At 36.0% G+C, this 24,453-nt stretch overlaps 1 protein-coding gene across 1 annotated transcript in view; it reads left to right on the top strand.

Annotated features, from left to right (window-relative positions):
• The window catches only part of SEMA3D (semaphorin 3D), a 202,327-nt gene that overhangs the window by 71,464 nt on the left and 106,410 nt on the right, over window positions 1-24,453 (top strand). Inside the window, exon 3 of the mRNA XM_049641372.1 lies at window positions 23,950-24,110. Within this exon, the coding sequence (XP_049497329.1) occupies window positions 23,950-24,110 (161 nt within the window). The remainder of the gene's footprint in view (window positions 1-23,949; window positions 24,111-24,453) is intronic.

Genomic DNA, 24,453 nt, shown 5'->3' with positions numbered 1-24,453 from the left:
TGTCATTTGCAAATATCTTTTCCCATTCCGTTGGTTGCCTTTTAGTTTTGTTGGTTGTTTCCTTTGCTGTGCAGAAGCTTTTTATCTTCATAAGGTCCCAGTAATTCACTTTTGCTTTTAATTCCCTTGCCTTTGGGGATGTGCCGAGTAAGAGATTGCTACGGCTGAGGTCAGAGAGGTCTTTTCCTGCTTTCTCCTCTAAGGTTTTGATGGTTTCCTGTCTCACATTCAGGTCCTTTATCCATTTTGAGTTTATTTTTGTGAATGGTGTGAGAAAGTGGTCTAGTTTCAACCTTCTGCATGTTGCTGTCCAGTTCTCCCAGCACCATTTGTTAAAGAGACTGTCTTTTTTCCATTGGATGTTCTTTCCTGCTTTGTCAAAGATGAGTTGGCCATACGTTTGTGGGTCTAGTTCTGGGGTTTCTATTCTATTCCATTGGTCTATGTGTCTGTTTTTATGCCAATACCATGCTGACTTGATGATGACAGCTTTGTAGTAGAGGCTAAAGTCTGGGATTGTGATGCCTCCTGCTTTGGTCTTCTTCTTCAAAATTACTTTGGCTATTCGGGGCCTTTTGTGGTTCCATATGAATTTTAGGATTGCTTGTTCTAGTTTCGAGAAGAATGCTGGTGCAATTTTGATTGGGATTGCATTGAATGTGTAGATAGCTTTGGGTAGTATTGACATTTTGACAATATTTATTCTTCCAATCCATGAGCAGGGAATGTCTTTCCATTTCTTTATTTCTTCTTCAATTACCTGCATAAGCTTTCTATAGTTTTCAGCATACAGATCTTTTACATCTTTGGTTAGATTTATTCCTAGGTATTTTATGCTTCTTGGTGCAATTGTGAATGGGATCAGTTTCTTCATTTGTCTTTCTGTTGCTTCATTGTTAGTGTATAAGAATGCAACTGATTTCTGCACATTGATTTTGTATCCTGCAACTTTGCTGAATTCATGTATCAGTTCTAGCAGACTTTTGGTGGAGTCTATCGGATTTTCCATGTATAATATCATGTCATCTGCAAAAAGCGAAAGCTTGACTTCGTCTTTGCCAATTTTGATGCCTTTGATTTCCTTTTGTTGTCTGATTGCTGATGCTAGAACTTCCAGCACTATATTAAACAACAGCGGTGACAGTGGGCATCCCTGTCGTGTTCCTGATCTCAGGGAAAAAGCTCTCAGTTTTTCCCCGTTGAGGATGATGTTAGCTGTGGGCTTTTCATAAATGGCCTTTATGATCTTTAAGTATGTTCCTTCTATCCCGACTTTCTCAAGGGTTTTTATTAAGAAAGGGTGCTGGATTTTGTCAAAGGCCTTTTCTGCATCGATTGACAGGATCATATGGTTCTTCTCTTTTTTTTTGTTAATGTGATGTATCACGTTGATCGATTTGCGAATGTTGAACCAGCCCTGCATCCCAGGAATGAATCCCACTTGATCATGGTGAATAATTCTTTTTATATGCTGTTGAATTCGATTTGCTAGTATCTTATTAAGAATTTTTGCATCCATATTCATCAGGGATATTGGCCTATAGTTCTCTTTTTTTACTGGGTCTCTGTCTGGTTTAGGAATCAAAGTAATACTGGCTTCATAGAATGAGTCTGGAAGTTTTCCTTCCCTTTCTATTTCTTGGAATAGCTTGAGAAGGATAGGTATTATCTCTGCTTTAAATGTCTGGTAGAACTCCCCTGGGAAGCCATCTGGTCCTGGACTCTTATTTGTTGGGAGATTTTTGATAACCGATTCAATTTCTTCGCTGGTTATGGGTCTGTTCAAGCTTTCTATTTCCTCCTGATTGAGTTTTGGAAGAGTGTGGGTGTTTAGAAATTTGTCCATTTCTTCCAGGTTGTCCAATTTGCTGGCATATAATTTTTCATAGTATTCCCTGATAATTGTTTGTATCTCTGAGGGATTGGTTGTAATCATTCCATTTTCATTCATGATTTTATCTATTTGGGTCATCTCCCTTTTCTTTTTGAGAAGCCTGGCTAGAGGTTTGTCAATTTTGTTTATTTTTTCAAAAAACCAACTCTTGGTTTCGTTGATCTGCTCTACAGTTTTTTTAGATTCTATATTGTTTATTTCTGCTCTGATCTTTATTATTTCTCTTCTTCTGCTGGGTTTAGGCTGCCTCTGCTGTTCTGCTTCTATTTCCTTTAGGTGTGCTGTTAGATTTTGTATTTGGGATTTTTCTTGTTTCTTGAGATAGGCCTGGATTGCAATGTATTTTCCTCTCAGGACTGCCTTCGCTGCATCCCAAAGCGTTTGGATTGTTGTATTTTCATTTTCGTTTGTTTCCATGTATATTTTAATTTCTTCTCTAATTGCCTGGTTGACCCACTCATTCGTTAGTAGGGTGTTCTTTAACCTCCATGCTTTTGGAGGTTTTCCAGACTTTTTCCTGTGGTTGATTTCAAGCTTCATAGCATTGTGGTCTGAAAGTATGCATGGTATAATTTCAATTCTTGTAAACTTATGAAGGGCTGTTTTGTGACCCAGTATATGATCTATCTTGGAGAATGTTCCATGTGCACTCGAGAAGAAAGTATATTCTGTTGCTTTGGGATGCAGAGTTCTAAATATATCTGTCAAGTCCATCTGATCCAATGTATCATTCAGGGCCCTTGTTTCTTTATTGACTGTGTGTCTAGATGATCTATCCATTTCTGTAAGTGGGGTGTTAAAGTCCCCTGCAATGACCACATTCTTATCAATAAGGTTGCTTATGTTTATGAGTAATTGTTTTATATATCTGGGGGCTCGGGTATTTGGCGCATAGACATTTATAATAGTTAGCTCTTCCTGGTGGATAGACCCTGTGATTATTATATAATGCCCTTCTTCATCTCTTGTTACAGCCTTTAATTTAAAGTCTAGTTTGTCTGATATAAGTATGGCTACTCCAGCTTTCTTTTGGCTTCCAGAGGGGATTTATTTTTAAACACAGTAAGATATCTTCAAAAAATTAATACACTAACCTACCATTAAGATCTCAAACATATACATGTTTATTCTTTTAAAAAGACCACGTGGAAGGCTTGAAATACAGAAATGAAAATCTCTTTAAGAGATGAAATCTGCTAATTGTTTTTAAATGTTTAAATTAACATAAAAGCAAAGTTTATATGAGTTATATTTAGTCATCTTACATGTGTGTATGTTTATGTGTATAGATAGATAGACAGGGACTATGCCAAGTTTTATTCTTAAAAATATATTTCTTTTGTTTTCTTTTCTTGCTTCTTTAATGCTTTAAGTAATGAGAAGGATGTAGGGACTTATACTCCTTTATACCAAACTTGGTAGGTAAAACTTATGCCTGCAGTTTTAATAGCTGTTTAAAACAACTTACTGAGTTCAAATTAAATATCAATAATAAAACCTAACTTCATGTCAAATATAAGTGGAAGTGGAATTAGCATTATACCCATTACACATTTCATACGTGGGTATCTGTCTGGAACTTATATCTCTCCTGAGTTAAAGAGTTAGGGCAACATATTATTTTTGAGTTCTAATATTTTTCTAGAATTTTTTAAGCAGTTTAAAAAAAAACACACAAGAAAACAAAAAACAAACCCAGAAAATTGCCTCTGTGTGGTTGAGGGGAGGATTAACTGGGAAGAGATATGGAAAGAAATGTTTTGGAATTACGGAAGAGTTCTCTATCCTGATAAGGGATGTGATTCCCCAAGTATATGGATTTTCCACAACCCATCGTATGCACAAGTCAGAGTCATTCATTTGCCTGTATTCAGAATTAATCTTAAGAAAAGAACAGAAAACAAATATGAAACTCCAAACAATTAAAAAAAAGATGCAGAAAGTTTGAAAATAAAGAGGTTGAAGGGGAAAAAGGAAAAGGAAACTCTATCTGGTTCCTATGATAGAGTGAATAACACTAGAAGATTGCATTGATATGTGTGAACAACACAAAATAAGTCAGACTTGCAAAGAAACAGAGAGCAAGGCATTGGTATAAATGCAGTATGTTGTCATTTCATCCTTAGCACCGGCTGTGATGGTGAGGATTGTTATCATCCCCTTCCTACATATATGGGTATGCTGAGGTACTGAGAAACTGAGAAACTTGCCAAGGTTTCAGATTGGGTCATGGCTCAGCTCCTGAGTCAGCTTCGTGCTGCATAGACACTAACTGCCTGATCCTATTTCTTAGTTCCTGGTCATTAGTGGTTCTTCCCTGAGGCACTCACCCATCAGAGTGAGCTTTAACATTTACAGAAGTACCATGCTGTTGTTTGGCTGGCTATATGATTTTCAGTTGTCAAAATTAAACAGAGTTGAAGAAGGCCACATGCTCTATTTAAGATGACAGTGTGGCACAAAGAGACCTACACACTTGTGAGATGTTATGCCTTTTGATAAATATATGGAAAAAAATATATATCGTCATCGTGATCATTTGGGTTCATAATCATAGTTCCATACAAATGGTTATAAAATATGAACTCAAATGTGATAAGTTGATTATTTGAAACTAGCAAATTAGCACCTAAAAATAGAAAAAATTATTAATTAATTCCATATAGCTGCTACTAATTAGTTTATCCCTAGTTTGAGGGTTTTGTTTTGTTTTGTTTGTTTTTGTGTGCACATGTTTTTGGACTTGGAATCAATCCTGTGAGTTCAAAGTCTTGTTTACTTATCTCTGTATAGACTGTCACTCCTCTCAGTGCCTAGTGCTTATTTATATAAAAGCAGAACTCGTGTAAGTGTTGGATTAAATGCAGTAAGAATTACTCTTTTGATGGTTCTTCTATTAAGTATAGTTTCCAAGTGTTATGTTTTTTAGATTTTTGTCTACATTTGGGTAATTGACATGTCACAGCCTGGTAAGCAGCAACAAAGATTGAATGCAGGATGAGAATTATGGAAACCTCCTCCCAACCCACCCTCAAAAGATACACACACACACACATACACACACACACACACACCTCTGCTAGCTCCCCATAGCTACTATTAACCTTTTGTTTCCAGATTGTATGCTAATAATTGAGTGGTCATCTTTACTAGGAGAATTATTCACAACCCTAACAGAGCACTCCTCTTTACACTTTAAAGAATAGGTTGGGGCGCCTGGGTGGCTCAGGCGGTTAAGCATACGATTTTGACTCAGGTCATGATCTCGCGGTCCATGAGCTTGAGCCCCGCGTCAGGCTCTGTGCTGACAGCTCAGAGCCTGGGGCCTGCTTTGGATTCTGTGTCTCCCTCTCCTTGCATCTCCTCTGCTCACAGTCTGTTTCTCCCCCCGCCCTCAAAAATAAACACTAAAAAATAAAAAAATAGAAGAATATCTCATCTCTTTGGAAATCATCTATTCAGCACTATGAATGTGCACATCCACTTCCAAGAGTGTGAACCACTTCCGTGTCCACCTTTTCTCTACCATATCTGAGAGTTGAGAAGGAAAATAGTTCAAATCCTGATATTGTTAAGTGAGCTGTTCCAGAATAAACAGCTATGATGTAAAAATTCCTGCTAATTTGGGGTTATGGTGAGGCAGATTGCCTGTACACAACATTCCTACTTCTGAGATAACGATCATAGCTCTCTCTTGGCATTTTCCTTCTCTTTTGATTGTAACTAATTGAGATCAGCTAATACCACCCATTGCTTAGATAGTTTGGGGAGCGTCTAAAAGTTTGTGCTTTGGGCATTAAAACACTGCCAGAATGTGAGGTTGGAAACATCAGCTGAAGTGAAAAAAATAATTTCGTTTTCAAAAATATTTAATTTTTCTGGTCACAAACTCCACTTTGTTTTCTTTGCTTTCCGTGGTTCATGCTTCCTTAGATGCTGACCAGAGATGCAGACAGTATCAGTAGCATTAGCTACTTTGAGCAGCTGCAAGGTTATTTTGAGGGATTTTTTAAAGGCCAACAGAAAATATAATAACCATTTTATCCGAAGAATGCTCTTTGATAAAGACTTAACTTTGAACTTCTGAATCCACAGGAGGTTGTTTGGTTCTATTGTTTTGTAAAGAGATTTCCCTTCAGTTGCATATTTTGAATTCTTGCACATGTATGCATCCTAAATCTGTTTCTTGAGTAGCAGGTAAGGAACTTGGAGAGCAGGATGTTGTATGTATCTGGAATTCATGTTATAAGGTTATGATATACATTTTGCCCTATTGATTGGATTTCTCTCAGTGGCGTGTACAGTTTATACTGCAGATGTAGTAAAAAATAACTTGTGAGGGATGACCGATTTCAATCCTGTAATAAATAGTATAAACATTCTATATTTCACAATCATTGTGAAGGAACTCATGGGTTCAGGATATTTTTGCCTAGGAATCATTAGCATCTGCAATATTATTTGTTTGGAGAACCAGAAAATGAGGTAGGTAAAATAAAGAAGAACTGGACAAAAACTTTGGAATAGGAAGAGAAAAATGAAAGTTAATCGAATATACAAAGACTCATTCCTTATTATGAATTGTAGTGTTTTTTTTCTTCTTTTTTTCTTTTTTGTATAGTCTCTCTAGCTTTTCTTTTTCCTTTCCTAATTTTAGATTTTAGTACTAACTTACATGTGAATGGCTTATATCTATTACATATACGTGTATGCATGATATGCATATGTTTCACATGTATCATCTTTTTTCTTACTACATCCTTTGAACCTGGCATAAGGGGAATTCAGCTATCAGTTCCATTTGAACATCCCCCTAAAACTTTTGCTATCTCAAAGAATCACAGCTAACCCACAAAACACCAGCTAGTCAACCCTGAACTCCCACATATTAGATATCAGGAAAGAAACTAACCCACTTAATAGTTACCATATATTCACGCATTCTACAAATAAGTATTGAACAACCACTGTGTTCACTGGATCAGAGAAAAGTCACTGTTCTCCTTGAATTTCTTTTCCAGATAAGGAGACAATGAACAGGTAGACAAATGAATATCATCTCAAAGAGTGGGAAGTGCTATGAAGAATATAAAACAAGAGAGTGACAGGCTCCGAGTACACTACTGAGACTTTATCCTGTCTGTTTTATGATACCATGAAAACCATTGTTTTTGTACGTATTTTTTTTTTTAGATAAGAAACATGAGACTCAGAGCCTGAAAGTCTTGCCCCAAAACAAGGGCCTATTACGTGGCAAAATTAAGTTGTGAGTTTTTATCTCTCTAGTTCAAGGCCCGTGCTTTTGCCACCTGGTGTCCTTGAGGGAAGCATTTCATATTCAGGAACGCAGATATTAAAATACAAAAAATATATTAAAAGTTTCACTGGTACTTTTTTGGCAATATGTTCTTCTCAATAACTGTCAAAGTCCTGACTAGGTTTTGATCCTCAAAAACTTACATGTATATTCATAGACAAGAAAGACTGGAAATCATCTTTACAGTTTTTCCTTCTAGGGGCACCTGGGTGGCTCAGTCGATTAAGCCGTTGACTCTTGATTTTGGCTCAGGTCATGATCTCATGGTTTGTGGGTTCGAGCCCTCCCATTGGGCTCTGTGCTGACAGTGCAGAGCCTGCTTGGGATTCTCTCTCTCTCCCTCTCTGCCCCTACCCTGCTCACACTCTATCTCAATCTCTCTTTCAAAAATAAATAAATAATTTAAAAATTAAAACAAATAAATTTAAAATTTCAAAATTAAATTTTAAAAATTTAAATTTAAAAAATTTTAAAACTAACTGAAACAATGTATTTGATAGAATGGTTCTTTGTTTTGTTAGAATCTTCTGAGCAATGAGTGGATTCGTTTGTATATTCTTCTTTACTTTAGTTAGCTGTTCTTTAGTTTAGTTAGCTTGTTTGATTTGAGCAGTCCAGGATTAGTTCTGTTATCTTGATTCAGTATGATGTAATAGTGAAGACCAAACTTCTTAGGTCTTAACCGCTGTTACTAGTTGTGAGATATTTGGATGTTTATTTTCTGTGCTCCCGTTTTCTTATTTGTAACACAATAAATGTAACAGTAAATCTAAGTGCACTAATTTACTTAATTCCAATACAGATGCTGTTAAGTCATGTGTCCCATGTAAAGCCCCTCAGTGTGTCGCATAGTAAGCATAATACCGTCAGTTATGCTTTTTGTGAAACATTATTATCTTGCTAGATGTGAATGATTGTCTACCCACCAAAGGTTTCCGAATGGGAACAACTGTGAAAAATACTATGTAGCTCCCTCTTGTTTACAACACATATTAAGATTACTTCCACTTACTCCCAAAGCATTTTCTACTGGAGTTAGTTTCCTTCAGTTAAGTACCACCCAGAGATTGTGAATTTATTAAAGGTGCTTTCCAGTATTTTTTACTGTTGTGGTCTTCTAGTAGTTAATAAGCCCTTCCAGTTAAGAAGATCATTGTTGACCTTGATAAGAGTAGTGTCTTTGATGGTTGGTAACCTTCAGAATGGGTTAAAGTGAATCATTAAAATCACTAAGGAGTTCCAACCACAAAATGCAATCTAGAGTGGACATTTTTGTTGTCAAATTAATGAGAAAAGAAGCTGGCTTGCTCTGAATACCTCCCCTTAAGTACTTAGTGAAGAAGCCTTATCAATCTTATAATAAGAATTTACATGTAATATATGTTTTTTTCTATGAAGCAAGTCACTGATGGTTTAATTTTGGTAGATGTGCCATGTGTGAATCAACGCACTTGTTTTCCCAGATGTATTTTCTCTAAACAGAGGCTGCTCATTTGGGCTTCTGTAGTTTCACGAATTTAGGGATAATCTTACTGTGTGTGTGTGATGTTTCACTGTCAGCAGTTAATAACAATAGTTTCTGAATGCCCATTACGTTTCTGGCCTTGTTCTGGCAACAAGGGGATATGTCAGCAAATGGAAGAGGCCAAAATCCTTGTCATCATGTGGTTTATATTCTGATAGGAAAGGCAGGCCATATATAAGTACATTGCCTAGCAAAATAGAAGATGATAAGTGCTATGGAGAGAAATGAATCAGGATAGTTAGCTAGAAAATGGTGGGAGTGTAGTAGTCAAGTATGTGGTAAGGGAAGAGCTCACTGAGAAAGTGATGTTTTTCACAAATACTTAAAGAAATTTCTGTTTCAAATCATGCAGATACTTGGGAAAGAAATATTTTTTGGCAAAAGAAACAGCCAGTGCAAAGGTCATGAGGCAAAAATGTGTCTGCCATGTTTAAGAATCCTAAGGAAGACAACATGGCTGAAAAACACTGAGATAAAGGAAAGAAGATTAATTTAATCAGAGAGTTGGTAGAAGGAAAAAGATTAGATTCTTTCACTGTTGTCATTGTCAAAACATTGGCTTTTAGTCTGTGTGTTGGGAATTCACTGGAGAATTTTGGCCCAGAGGTGACATAATCTGACTCTTATTATTATAGGATCATTGTGGTTTCTGTATTGTAAATACACTGAAAGGGGGAGGTCAGGGAAGTAGACATATTGTAATAATGCCGGTAAGAAATGATGGTCTGTGGGCCAGACTGGTTGCAGTGAGGTAGGAGAAGAGGATGATATGTAGGTAGAGTCAATGGGATTTTTTGATGGATCAGACATGAAGATAGAGGAGTCAAATCTGACTCCATCTTTTTTTTTTTTTTTTTTTTTTTTAATTTAAGGATGGAGATACCATTAGTTGAGATGGTGAAGATTGTGAAAGAAGTAGGTTTTGGGGGGAAATCAAGCGGACATATTTGTTGGAGAAGACAAGACTATTATGATGTCTAAATGAGATGCCAGGAAGGCGTTTGAGTACATAATTTCTGGAGTTTATGGGAGATGTCATTGGAGATATGAATTTGGCAGTTAGCATATAGAAATTTTTAAATCCGTGAAACTCTATGAGATAACAAAGGGATGTAGAAGAATTTGGAGGATTGAGTTCTGGGATTCTCTTAAGCCAAGAAAGTAAAGAAAGGGGAAATGAGCCTCAAAGTGAACTGAAAAGAAATGCCCAGAGAAACCATGTAGGAGAAAAATCAGTAGTTTGTAGTATACAGGAAGTCAATGAAGAAAGTAAAGGAAAACGTATTATCAGCAAAGTCATATTCAGCTAATGTTTCTTCAAAGATGCAAGCAAAAATTCACATTAAATTCAACAACAGAAGTTCATTGTTGACCTTGATAAAAGTAGTGTCTTTGAGTGTGGGAGCCATGGCACAATTAGGATGGATTCCTGAGAACATGGGCTCAGGGACTAGAGAGAATTATAGATAATTCTTCCAAGGATTTTTTTATAATGGAGACATGGACAGTAGTAGCTGGAAGGAAAATACAATCAAGAGATTTTTTTTTTCACGAACTAAAAAGCACCATATTTATATGCTAATTGTGAAATAATCTAGTAGAGAAATAATTGATGATTCAGGAGAGATGCAAGACAAGACATACCTTATTGAAGAAAATATTGATGAAATTCCATTCTATTCTCTAAAATAGGCTACTTTTAAAACATATATTAATGATGGAACTGGAGGATATTATGCTAAGCGAAATTAGTCAGAGAGAGACAAATATCCTATGACTTCACTCATATGAGGACTTTAAGAGAGAGAACAGATGAACATAAGGGAAGGGAAGCAAAAATAATATAAAAACAGGAAGGGGGACAAAACATAAGAGACTCTTAAATATGGAGAACATACAGAGGGTTACTGGAGGGGTTGTGGGAGGGGGGATGGGCTAAATGGGTAAGCGGCATTAAGGAATCTACTCCTGAAATCATTGTTGCGCTATAGGCTAACTAATTTGGATATAAATTTAAAAAATAAAAAATAAATTTAAAAAACACCTTAAAAAACATGTTAATGAAAGTGGCCCATTTTGCATAATAAACTATTATCTGCATAATTGTCAGTGTCAGCTATTGTCTAGATGGAAAGATAGGTCAAGCAGTTCTAAAACTATGTTCAAGGAGGAATGTGTTTACTGTTTGATATAGTGATACAGGTTGTAAGTACTATCAACGTTTAGAAAATTGAGGCATAAACATTTGGAAAGAAAACTCAGAAAGAAGAGATAACCTCAGAATCACATAAGAGATAATTAAAACAATAACAGCAACAACAATAACAACAACAACAACAACAAACATCCAAGTCTCCTGCTTTTCAATTCAATAGTATTTATACTACAATTTGCCTGCATCCAAGCCTATTAATTAATAGCAATTAAAATCTATTTAACACTGTATTTGAGCACTGTTCTAAATATTATTGACCTGTGGAGGTTCACAAAGTGATAGAAGTTACACAGTAATGTAAAATAATACATATTTTAATGTTACCACAGAAATATCATGCAAAAAGTGCTCTTGGAATTAAGAAGGGATATAAAACTCGCTGAGATCTACAAAGGTCAGCAATGTCCTCCCGGCAGGGTAAAAGAGGGCTAGATCAAGGGATACTTTGGTTGTGTCTTTGGTTATGCATATAAACATGGAAGGAAGTTTAAGAGTATCATTACTTAAGTAAAGGCAATTTTTTTCTGGGATTAAACCCTGTCAAGTTTTTTTTAGTTAAAAAGTTCTTTGTTTTTAATTTTTTTTTTAAGTTTATTCATTTTTGAGAGATAGAGACAGAGCATGACAAGGGGAGGGGCAGAGAGAGAGGGAGACACAAAATCCGAAGCAAGCTCCAGGCTCCATGCTGCCAGCACAGAGCCCAATACAGGGCTCGAACTCACTAACTGTAAGATCATGACCCGAGCCGAAGTCGGAAGCTTAACCGAACTGAGCCACCCAGGCACCCCATTAAAAAAGTTCTTTTTGGACAGATCTTGTATGTGGTGGGATTACTATTGTATAAATTATTGAGATAAAATTTTGTATATACAACTGCTTGTTTTAGGACTTTACTTACCTACAATGTGGCTCAACTTCCTTAGGTCTTATTAAGGGAATTTTTACAATGAGATTCTTTCAATACATGTGTAAAAATATAAATTTAAAAACATTTTATTTTTTTTTAAACATTTGTTTGTTTATTTATTTATTTGAGAGAGAGAGAGAGAGAGCGTGCGAGCAGGGAGAGGGCAGAGAGAGAGAATCCCAAGCAGGCTGCGTGTCAGCACAGAGCCTGACGCAGGGCTCAAACTCACAAGCCATGAGATCATGACCTGAGCCAAAATTAAGAGTCAGCCTCTTCACTCACTGAGCCACCCAGGTACCCAATTTAAGGACATTTTAAAACTGAATGCCACTGGGTCTTTTTTTCACAGAAAATTTGACAAATGCCTCTGTGCTTCTTAAAACTAGTAATATATATTTTGCATTTTTGTAAAAGTCCTTTAAATTGGCTGATTTAATCCTATTAATTCAAAAGAGGCGTGTATCAGAACTAAGTACTTTTTACTTGTAAAGAATGACACTCATAAAGAAGTTTATTTGACTAAAGCCACAGTGAGCCAGGCACAGTCTGGAAAATAAGGTAAATATTTCAGCAATAGGTATATTGTGTAAAAATGTAACTAAAATTGTTTTGTAAAAGAATCTTGTTTTTCTAAATAATGCTAACTCTTCAAATATAAAATATAGCTGTATTAGGCAACAGGGCTTCAATTCAGAAGACCTCAATTTTAGCTCTTTCTATGGCATGTACAGTTCAGCCACCATTAGGATGAGGATTTGCTCTTTCTGAGTCTAGGTTTCTCATCTAGAAATTAGTGATAATCCTCTAGTTCTCCTCAAAGATCAAATTGGATAAAATAGGGAAAGTTCCTTGAATGTCACAAAGCACAAATTGAATATCATGACAGGCTTCAAAGGGAGTCCAAACAGTACGTAATTGAATTAATTGAAGTAAAAATTGAAGGTCTTTACAAATACAATTATATTTAGGCATTTCTGGTACAATTTCTGCTGCTGCAGGTAACAGGACATTTACCTAAAAGTCAGTAATAAATTATAATTTGTCATCTTCGCATCTCCTTCCAGGTTAATGCATGTTAAATGAACGCACTTCCCTTCCTTGTATGAGAGAACTGAGGGGGGAAAGTTCATATATCATTGGTTTAAATTAAGCAGGTCATTTATCACTTATAGCAACTAAGTTAGTTATAATTTAAGTTAATTAGATTGTTAGAATAAGTAAGGGATATGCACATTTGACCAATGTACAATTGTAATGGAAAAAAAATAATCTGGCCATCTTGCATAAATTAACACGCACCATGTTTTAAATGTTTGAGGGAAACTCTAGTGTGGAGAAGAAGGAAGAGTTCAGCTCTTCTGTTCAGTGAAGTGGGGCCATGTTGTACTTTAGCCTTTCTTACTGCAACTTTGGTTCAATGATCTGTAGCACCAGAATAATCTGGGAGTTTGTTAGAAATGTACAATCTCATTTCCCTGACCCCTTTCTAAATGAGAAACAAGAATCCCAGCTGATTTGAAAGCTTGTTAAATCCTGAGAAGTGCTGTTCTAGAGTGTTCTTATTCAGACCTCTTCCTCTTTTCCCCACCTGCTCCCCTTCCAAGCATTTGGAGATAACAACCAGAACCTTTAATGACTGCAAACCATTAGAGCCACAGTTGGGTCTCTTAATGGCACATTAACCTCCCTAAATTATTCATATGGTTGTAATAAATTCTGATTTAGATGGGAGGCAGGTAAACCAACATACATAAGAATCACTAGTTTGAAAACCATTAGTTAAGTATTTGTTAGACTTCTTATGTGCAAGAAATAGTGATGGATTACAGCATTGATTTAGACATTATTCTTATCTGCAAGAGCTTCTAGTTTTTTTAAGGGACAAAATAATTGGAAAAATATTAATTCAATAGGATTAGGATATTTTTTAAATGAATGCCATTCAAGAATGTTGAAGAAGGTTGGGTATGAAATGGAACTTTGAATGATGGAAGACATTTATACTTTATTGAATGAAGTGTATGTTGGCATTGGAGGATATTGATCATGAAATTGACCTAACTTAATTGTGATTTAGGGGAAAAAAAGAATAGATAGCATCATGTGGTAGACATAGGTGAAGGAGAAGGGCATAGAACAAAGCTATTTATGAATCAGATATAGTAATTTAGAGAAGGAATAATACGCATCTTGGCCTGGGTTACAATAGGAATAAATATTTGAGGGGGAAGAATAGAAAATTTATATGATCAAATTTATAAGACTTAAATTTAGCTTGATGTTGGTGTGAGGAAGTGAAATAGACTTAGAGGTACCAATTATTTAAATACAGGAAAAAAGAGTAAGGGAGCAAGGAAGGTAAACTAAAAACAATTCTGATTTTTTGAGCCTGGGAACTAGGTCATGTCATTAAGTCGTTGAAGTCAGTAAGATCGGTTGATTGGGGGAAAATGACAGTAGCAAGCAGGCTACTGAAAATTATGAACTGTGATTTAAGAGAGGCAGTGCGGGGTGACTGTGTGGTTCAGTCGGTTAAGTGTCCAACTTGGGCTCAGGTCATGATCTTGCAGTTCGTGGGTTCGAGCCCCACATCAGGCTTTGTGCTTACAGCTTAGAGCCTGGAGCCTGCTTCGGATTCTGTCTCCCTCTCTATCCGCCCCTCCCTCACTCGCACTGTCTCTCTCTCAAAAATAAACATTAAAAAATACAAAAAAAATAAGAGAAGAGTGTGGTTTTAGGTGTCTATCTCAAAGTCAGGAGCAGAGATCTAATAATTTGTGAGACAAAAACATTTACAGGAAACTATAAATGGAAAACATTATTTCATTGCCTATGCTCTATAAACACTGCCTGAAATTCAGGAGAACATTATTCCATGACTGTATTTTTAATCTCCCTTTTGGAAGTCTGTGTGCATACTCTGACACGGATTCTCTACACACCTCTACCTGGATTACCTACCTTGGGCATGTGGGGAGAGGACCCTTTCTGGAGAAAACCTCGAGAAAAGTTCTACAGATAATAGTCATCTGTTTGTTTGGAATGAAAGCCAAACTCAAAGTTTCTTGAGCCAATAGAAATTAAAATTTAGATCAATATCACACTGAGTGCCCGGCATGATAAGTGAAAAACAACAAAATCAAACCAACAAAAACAAAGTTCAAGACATGTTCAGTCCAATTATTTTAAACTTCATAATAGTAACAGTGAAGAAGTGATTCATATAACTTCCAGAAACAATAAAAGACACGTTCCAAGGCTGGGGATACGATAACATGAGACTTCTCAATCATGACTTTGAAAACTGGAAGATAGTGTTCACATGCCTCAGATCACTAAGGGTGAATGCTGGTCAATCCAGAATTCTATAGTTAGCCCACCTATTAATAAAAATAAATTAGAGGCCTTTTTACACATGTAAAATTTCAAAAATTTAAGTCTCAGTCACCATTTCTTAAGTTTCTGGAGATGTGCTCATCAGAATAAGAAAATAAGTCAAGGAAGAAGACAGGGGATCTAGGAAAGTTGGGATTCGTAGTAGGAGAGAGGTGGAAGGAAGTTTGAGAAATCTGTCCCTCTGGTGAGAGAACAGCCAGTCTAGTTTGTAGGGAGAAGAAGAAACGGCCCAGGAGACATCTCCAGGAGATAAAAAATAATCCGACAGAATTTCATATGAAAATTTTATGCAGGCCTTTTTCAGGAATTGTGGAAAGGTTTGATCATGATTAATTTTTTTAATATTTATTTATTTATTGAGAGGGAGAGAGACAGAGTGTGAGTAGAGGAGGGACAGAGAGAGAGGGAGATACAGAATCCAAAACAGGCTCCAGGATCCAAGCTGTCAGCACAGAGCCCGACCCGGGGCTCGAACTCACAAACCACTGGATCATGACCTGAGCCGAAGTGGGATGCTTAACCGACTGAACCACCTAGGTGCCCCATATTTAATCATGATCTTAAACAAAACTAAGTAAATGTCACAACTTGGAAATTATTAATTAAAGCAACAGATTTTTTTCCAAGAAAGAAAGTATAATCAGAGAACTAGTTTTCTAAGTAGGGAAGAGTATTTACGTTGTTTAATAATGAAACCATTGAATACAGCTTTTCATAAAAATGGACCTATAATCATGTCAGGACTTTGGTTAAAGGGAAAGAGTTGGTATCAGAAAGCTAAAATTCTCAATTTCTGTCAATGGGAATTCAGTAGAAATGTCTGAAAATAATGTTCTAAAAGATAGTAGTGTATACATATTATTTAGAAACAGAAAAATGAATAGAAAATAAACTACTAAACTGGTTTGGAGGTAGACAGATGATGGGAGAGGAGACAGATGCTTACATATGCCTTTTAACTTTACTTTTTGGTGTGCATATACTTAATTTTGGTGGATGCAATTAATTTTTAAAAATATCGTTATAAAATATTGTTCTTTTCCAAAAATGTTGTTAGTCTTTGTTCTGTATATTCATCATCATCTTAACTTGAAGAATTATTTGTTCCTATCCTATTTGTCTTGCTGTTTAGAATCTATAGCTGATGGTATACTAAGGTATGGCTTTCTGAGTTTTGTAAAAATTAAATTTATATACTTGATTGAAAATAAATCCGTATTAATTTGTGACATGGTGTCTTGATTTTAAACATTCCTTGAAATTTGGAAGGGGAGATACTCTCAAGACCTTGAAAGCCATTAAGAAAATAATTGTCAAATCAGAATCCTTTCTTCTGAGGAAGTTTATTCTATTATGACACTGGTTTTCTGGAAATGTACTAGGTACTTATAACGTTAGGCTTTTTTTATAGGTCGGTGGGAAAAATGATCATAGCAAAGCTTTCGAGCATTTAAAAGGACTCCTTCAAAGTAAGAGTTTAAAAGGATTCACAATCATAAATTATGAATCTCACATGTGATGGATTATATAAAGCATCTGCTATTGAAAGCTAGCCAAATAAAAATAAACCTGTAATTTAAAAGCATGGATGTAGATGGAAATGTGACAGTGTAAAATTGCCACACTCCTTTCCACATCCTGTCCTGGCAAGAACAAAGCTCTGATGATATAATAGGCTTTATTTGTTTCTAATTTATGTTTCCCTACATGGTATCATCTGATTTATTACTGACATAGGCCATGTTCTAAGACCTAATGAGCAGAATGATCTTCAACATTCCATTGCAGAAGAGCAAATGAAAATTTGATTTTTTTTTTCCTGACTTGGACTTGCATTTGTGGGAAGAGAACAGGGTTGGACTTCTCACCTAGCAACGTATAAAGATAATATAATACACACCTATAGTTTTGAAGTAGTCTTTTGTAAGGATTTTAGGTTTGAATATTATTCTTTATATATTGGATATTGTTTCAGCAGTTAGCTATGGAGACTGAGTGTACATAAATAGAGACTAATTTGTATTTTTGATAGGTGGAAGTCAGCTATCTTCGTAACCAAAATTTTTTCATATGATCTCAAGCTTCAGAAAACCAATTGAAAGTCAAGTGGGGCCAGTTTAAGATGAGTTAAATTCCCAAAGCTTGATTCCAAAACAGAATCCATGCCTTTCCTTGTACCAGAACCTAGAGAAGCAAATACAAGTTCACAGAGAGCCCAAGGAACTCAGTGAGCCACAGTATTAGGGACTAGTTTTCTTTTTGGACTGAATAACTTGTTGCCTTTACTCAATTCCTGACCCAAACTGAGAACAGGCTTTTTTTGGGGGGTAGGGGGTGAGGTAATGGTTTGGTAGCCAAAACATTTCTGGAAACTATGGGAAGAAGGAATTCCATAGAAGAAGTCTTTAGATACTAACAACATGAAAGCCCTGGGGGTTCAGAGATCAAGGGAGGAAAGCTGAATTTATGGGGAAGACAGGAATAAAAACTCCTTTACTTCCTTACTTACAACAGCTTTGCAAAGAACACACTGGAGATGCGACCATATTTCAAGAAGCCTCAGAACAGCCTTACTGATATAATGGTTATTTCCTTTGAGGAAAAATAGGAGTGGTTGCAGTAAGCATTTGTGCTGAATATCTTGAGACCATAGGGAAAGCCAATTCGGTTTTGAACTGGGGCCATTTTTGGTTGTAAACTTTCTCTGCTGAGGCATTCTACTCCTGTGACTGGAGTAGATTGGGAAGTAACTTTCCTCAAAGGTGATATTCTTTTTACCCCATGAAATTCTAGCTTTAATAACTTGGATTATCTTCTCAAAAAATCTTTCTGTTAAGTGTTCTTTAAAGGATGTGGGAAGCCATTTTTTTTTTAGCTATGTAGTCTTCTTGTGAGAGAAATGGTCACCTCCACCCAGTTCAAGATTTCTGGCAATAAATGCTATTTCAGGGATATGGGATCTTGTTCATTTAACAGTCAAACATTGAGGAAGTCTGTGTTGCTTAAACCTAAATTTATTAGATTCAATGTGACTAACCACTCCCTTCCTTTCTGAGGTGAAGAGGAAGAATGTAGACTGTCAGGTCAAATGTTTCTTCAGGCTGAATGAACAATTGTATTAAGTGACACTAAAAGGGAGATACAAAGAATTCTTTTAAGAACAAATGTTTATTTCAAATCGGAACAGGGATTATGGGATCTTTAGCCTTCCCCTCACATGGAAGGGCATCTGGTTGTGAGTGAGGAGTTTCATTGTTGCTGAACAAACAGCACCATTAAGAGCAAATTGGTTTTGTGAAACCTCCTTAACCATTCTGGACCTCACTGAATTGGCACATGTGAGTCCAACAAAGGTTATTGATAGAATTTCCCTTTAGTTGGAACTGCTTTACGCTATATTCCTGCTCTTCCCAAAGGTTAGAGGCGATCTGTTCCAAGGAACAGAGTGATGCCCAGGAATAGAGAGGTGAATGATAGTTTACCTGATAGCTCTTTAATTTTAACAAAGTTAGGCATAAGGTTCTAATGCTGTAGAACTCGAAGGCATTTTAGAAGGAGCTTAGAGACCATGCAGTGTCTGTACCCAACATAATGGTGAGAGAATTGAAGTGGCATTATTTGGCTTGGTAAAAGAAATGCAAATGGAAATTTCTTCCCATTTTACTATTAAAGGTATTTGACAGTCTGTGACTTTTGCTACTGTTGTCTTTTGTCACAAGCATGTTTTCCTTTTTGATGTGGATTAGCATTTCCTCTGCACTAGGCTGTAAGATCCTGAGAGTGGAACTTGTTATCAGAGTCTTTGTATCATGTGCAGAGCCCCTGGTGGTCTTAGGTGAGTTCATTGTTTGCCTTCATCATCAAATTTTATAAAGGTAGTGACTTGCTTCCTTGTGCCGAGCAGTGATTCTAAATAGTGAAGAAATGGGAAGTTATTCTAAATGGTTATTAGCTACATGTTGGAAATATACATTTTCTCTGTGGCTTTTGGAGAGATATCAGGAGATGCTGATGAAGATTCTGGACATACCCTTCAGAAAAAGGCACATGTACATACAAACATGAAAAATCATGTTACTTATAGGGTTTTTGATACTCAGAACCGTGCTGTTGCTCTGCAGTATTTTATTGATCACAGATCGTGAACATCTTGTCTGTGTCATCATTCAAATAAAAATCTATCACAGGAATGATTTCCATATTCAAACTAGTGGAATAAATTAATAATCTTATCTTCATTTCATTTCAGAAACAATCATCCTGTAACTTTTCCAAAAGTGTATTTCTAGAATAGGAGTGGGAAATTGAGGACGTGGGAAATTGAATGACACTACAAACTGAGAAGGTGATAGACCAACAAGTTGTTAAAAGAACAGTTCGAACGAGTGATTAACGGAATTCCATAAATTTAGGTAGAAAGAACAAAGAATGCATTGAGGACCTAGAGGTAAACACTACTGTCATCTGAGGAGAGGCGAGGCTGGCTAAGTACGTATTGGGCAGGCCTCCTCTGAATGGCTGTGTGACGCAACATGCTCACCCCCCTCCCCAGTGGGGACAGAACAGAGTTTCTGTTCCAAAGGATTGTAACTGTGGACAGTCTTAAAAATCACATGGCTTGGGGCGCCTGGGTGGCTTGGTCAGTTAAGCGTCCAACTTCGGCTCAGGTCATGATCTCATGGGCCGTGAGTTAGAGCCCCGCGTCAGGCTCTGTGCTGACAGCTCAGAGCCTGGAGCCTGTTTCAGATTCTGTGTCTCCCTCTCTCTCTGCCCCTCCCCTGTTCATGCTCTGTCTCTCTCTGTCTCAAAAATAAATAGACGTTTAAAAAAAAATAAAAAAAAAATCACATGGCTGAAAATTTTTAGTTCAGGAGAAGAAAAAAAATAAAGCTCGGAAATCTATTGCCAAATTATTGGTCTTTAACTTTCATGAGTTTCCAGCCTACAGAGCCAGCATCCACCTCTGATTCCTCTAAAATTCTCCCGGGAGTATATCAGTTTTAGGTGTGAAGATGCAGGCTTTGGAATTAACCACCTCCAACCCCTGTCCCCCCCGCCCCCTCCCGTTCCCCCAGGCTTTACTTGATGATCCTGTGGAAACAAAAATGACTTTGCTTGGTTTGGCAGAAATGCAGGAAAGATAAGCTGTTGGGGGAAGAGGGAACCTGTTCCAATCCCTGTCCCAAGGTCTGTTCAAAATGTATGCGTCAGCCTGAGAAATTTTCGTATGTAATGCCTAAATCTAATTATTTTGTTTGGCTACAAAGGATTGGCGGAGCATGCTTTAATCATTTTGATGCTAACATTGTCACAAGGCAACATGAAATCATTTTGAAATGATAATACTTTACATTAGTCACTATTTTTGCAGCTGTTTTTCCTTGTCAAATCTGAAACTAAACCCAATAGAATTGGTTGTGGTTAAAGAAAATAAATGACTACCTCAACTTTGTTTTCCTTGCTGTACCAGGAGAAACAACAAATGAGATGCAAGATTCTTAAACATCTTGCTCCTCTCAGTAGCACTGCCATAATTCAAGGACTTGCCATCTTTCAGGAACTTCTGGGTAGTCTCCCTTCTCCTACATTTCCAATTCTCATCCATCCTGAACACTGCAGCCAGACTTATTTTTCAACACTCAGTTAAAGTCTTTGTCACTTTTCTGCATAATGTATTTTAGTGGCTTCCAGTTACCTCCATGATAATCAAACTCCCCAGCCTGCCATTTTAGGCTCTGGTTATCTCAAGGCTGCCTTTACGTCCAGCCTCATATATTCTGTATGTTCTAGCCTATCGAACTACTTCAATTCCACAAATATTTAATAAGTACTTAATTTGTCTCAGACACTGAGCTAGTGCTGGGGATTCAAAGATAAGTTAGACATAGTCTTTGTGCTGAAGGAGTTCACACTGCAGAGTAGGAGACATATTAAAAATGTATTGGGTGAGTGTGACGTATGATGATATATGCACTTGTACATTCTCGTGTTCTTCTGCCTCAAAAAAACATTTTTCTTTATATCTTTCCTGTAAAGATTCCATTCGTCCCTCAACACTGTTGTCAATTGTTATCTTCTTTTGTAAAGTGACACACAATTAATTATTTGAAAGATTTCCTTTGTGTATACTTGTATTAGAATGTACTTTGCCTATACTGTTTTCTGTATACCTTTCTACTTGTATATTCATCTGTGAGCCCCTTGAATGCAGGGCTTAGCATGACCACACCCTTAACTACATGCTCAATACCTAATATAATAGATTCTTATAAGTTTTTTTGGACTGAATAGCTTTTTAATGTTAGTCCAATACTGTAAAAAGAATACAGAGAACCTGTCATCTTCACAAGTCAGGTTTAAGGGAGATGAGATACTATTCTTTATTAGAAGTTATTTGGCTCAAACTGGAATTTAATAATCATATTCAAAGTAAGTTAATATTTACTGAACTTTTCCTATCTTCAAGGTACTGTTGTAAGAACCTTAAAAAAGTTATCTCCTTTGATCATCCTAAGAATTATATGAGTTGGGAAATATTATGTCTTCCTTTTTATACATTTTGTATAGAGTTTAAAAAATACATCATCATCATTGTAATAACTGATAGTACATAGCACTTACTATGTGACAGGCACCATACTAATGCTCGTCATTAAGTCCTTGAGTCCTCACACCTACATGATTTATTAATCGTTTATATTATTATCTCCATTTTATAGAGGAGGAAACTGAGGCATGGGGAAGTTAAGTTTTTTTTTTGTTTTTTTTTTGTTTTTTTTTTTTTCCTAGATCACAGCTAGGTTTGTGAGGCTGGGATATGTCCCAAGTGGTCCAGACACAAATCTCACACTCATTAGGCTAACCCATGTTTCCTTTTGTTAATGAACGTTGCAAATGCATGGTTCAAAATAGTTGATTATTATCCATGGGCACTTGAAATAATAAGATGTATATCATATAACCTACTTTTCTCTATTAATTGGGTCAAGATATGCTCTTGGAGCCCCTTGCATACTTTTTCCATTTTGCCCATTTTATTCTTTGTTAAACAAGTGGAAATGTCATGGAACATACCAAATCACCTCAGTTAATAAGGGTTTGTGTGAAATGTTTTCTTTTGTTAAGGCTTTAGATCATATCTGTCTTATCTATCCACTCGGTTCCATTATTCTTTCCTCAGTTCTACTTTATAGTTAGTATGGAATGTTTATCAGATATTAGCCTACAAAAATAGGGTTACTGTATTTGGAGATGCTAAAAAATATTATTTCAAGGGTCTCTGGTCTGAAAAACTACTGAAGTCATATTTAGCTTGAGAGGAAATAATTAGTATTGGGTTACTATATCCAGAATTCTATCCAGTATACATAAAGCAAGATTGATAAGCATTAGTAACACCACACTCACTTGAGAATTCAGATAATTTCATATCTTCTTCTTCAGCATACAGCCTTTGGGTTTGTCAAAACTAAGACCAAAATCTATCGTGATGAATAAGGGAAATAACATGTAACCATTGTAAATTAGAGAAAAGAGTGAAGGGAATACTCAAAAATATGGAGTAACAATAGAGCCCACAGTTGATGTGTGGAATATATAGGCTTTAAATTTAAAAGACTCATATATCCATTTACAGAGGTTGAAAATTGCCATGATACATTTTGGAAGTATCCTGTTACCTGTTTCTGAGACATTGCCTCTTTGTATTTTTCTCATCAATTAATAATGACTTACTTGAAAATAATGATTTAGTTTCAAAGTCCATCAACATATAATGGACTTTAATGAGTGATGAGTGGCATTATTATATTGGTATTTAATATTATAAGGCTATAGAAAATGAAAGGGTATGATAAGTATTTGAGGCAAAATCTGTTGAAAGATTTGTATTTCTGTAAACCCGGACCTAAATTTAATAGGTCTATCCATATCACAGTTGTAAGTGAAAAAAAAAAAAAAAGAATTAGGACATACAGACAAGTGTCAAAGAGAATGGAGACTGGGACTGAGGCTGTATTATCAACCTTACCATCACCTGATTTTGAGACTTGAGGCATATGGCTTCACCTTGCTGGAGTTAAATACCTTCACTTATAAAATCACGAATTCGTATTAATTGATTTTCAAGGTCCCTTCCTGCTTTACTATTTTGATCTCTTTACTGGTTCAGGATCATATATCTCTCAGAATCCATTTTCTTGGATTTAGCTTCTTTGTTTACTCCCTGAATGCATGAAATAGGAACCGTATAATCCTCCAAACATAGTGATGTGTTTATCAAAAGTAGGGGGTGAAGAAATGCTGTAAGTTTTATCATACACTTAGTTTCATGCTTACTTTGCATATATTGATTTATTTAATCAGTTTCAAACTGATGCTTTCATTTGTAACTTAAGAAGGTGGACAGAATAGTGAAATATTTTGCATTCAGTTGCTTTGAAAATACGCATTTTAATATCTTGCATTTTTCATATGTAAGATTAATGTTGTATCAGTAAAATGAAATGTAATAAATCACAGTGATTTCTAAATGATTATGTGCTAAAAAACTGTATCTTGTTTGCTTCTATCTAAATTTGAGCATGCATGCTGTATATATGCATTTACAAAGTGCAGAAATGTATGTATTGAGGCAAGTAAATATTTTACTAATTAATGTTTTCTTTCTTTCAATTCCCCTTTTACTTTCCCATAGACTTGCTGCTTTCAAATAGCTGCATTCCGTTTTTGGGTTCATCAGAAGGACTAGATTTCCAAACCATTCTGTTGGATGAGGAGAGGGGCAGGCTGCTTGTAGGAGCGAAGGACCACATCTTCCTGCTCAGTCTGGTTGACTTAAACAAAAACTTTAAGAAGGTCAGTTTATTTATATATAAAGATATATATAAATATTTAAGGCTGAATGCATTTATTTCCATCTATGCCATTCTCCTCTTTTATTTTAAGTGACTCAGTTTCAAATGCACTAGGTCATTTACATATCCAAAAAGAACATGTTAGAAGAACACCTGGCTTTTGATGTATGTTTTGGAGTTTTGTGGATTTAAGTACATATGCATGTTCTCTGTTAACAGTGAACAAGTGTAATAATAGAACGTTTGAAAATATAAATGAAAGGGATTGTACAAGAGAAATGTAATGTTTTAGACTGAAAAGCTGCCAAATGAGTTATTCATCAAGGGTTAACATTTATATTCAT

This window comes from Panthera uncia, chromosome A2 (genome assembly GCF_023721935.1).
Source record: "Panthera uncia isolate 11264 chromosome A2, Puncia_PCG_1.0, whole genome shotgun sequence".
Lineage (NCBI taxonomy): Eukaryota > Metazoa > Chordata > Mammalia > Carnivora > Felidae > Panthera > Panthera uncia.
The sequence above is the reverse complement of the archived record's forward strand: the minus strand, read 5'-3'. Positions and strand labels throughout refer to the sequence as shown.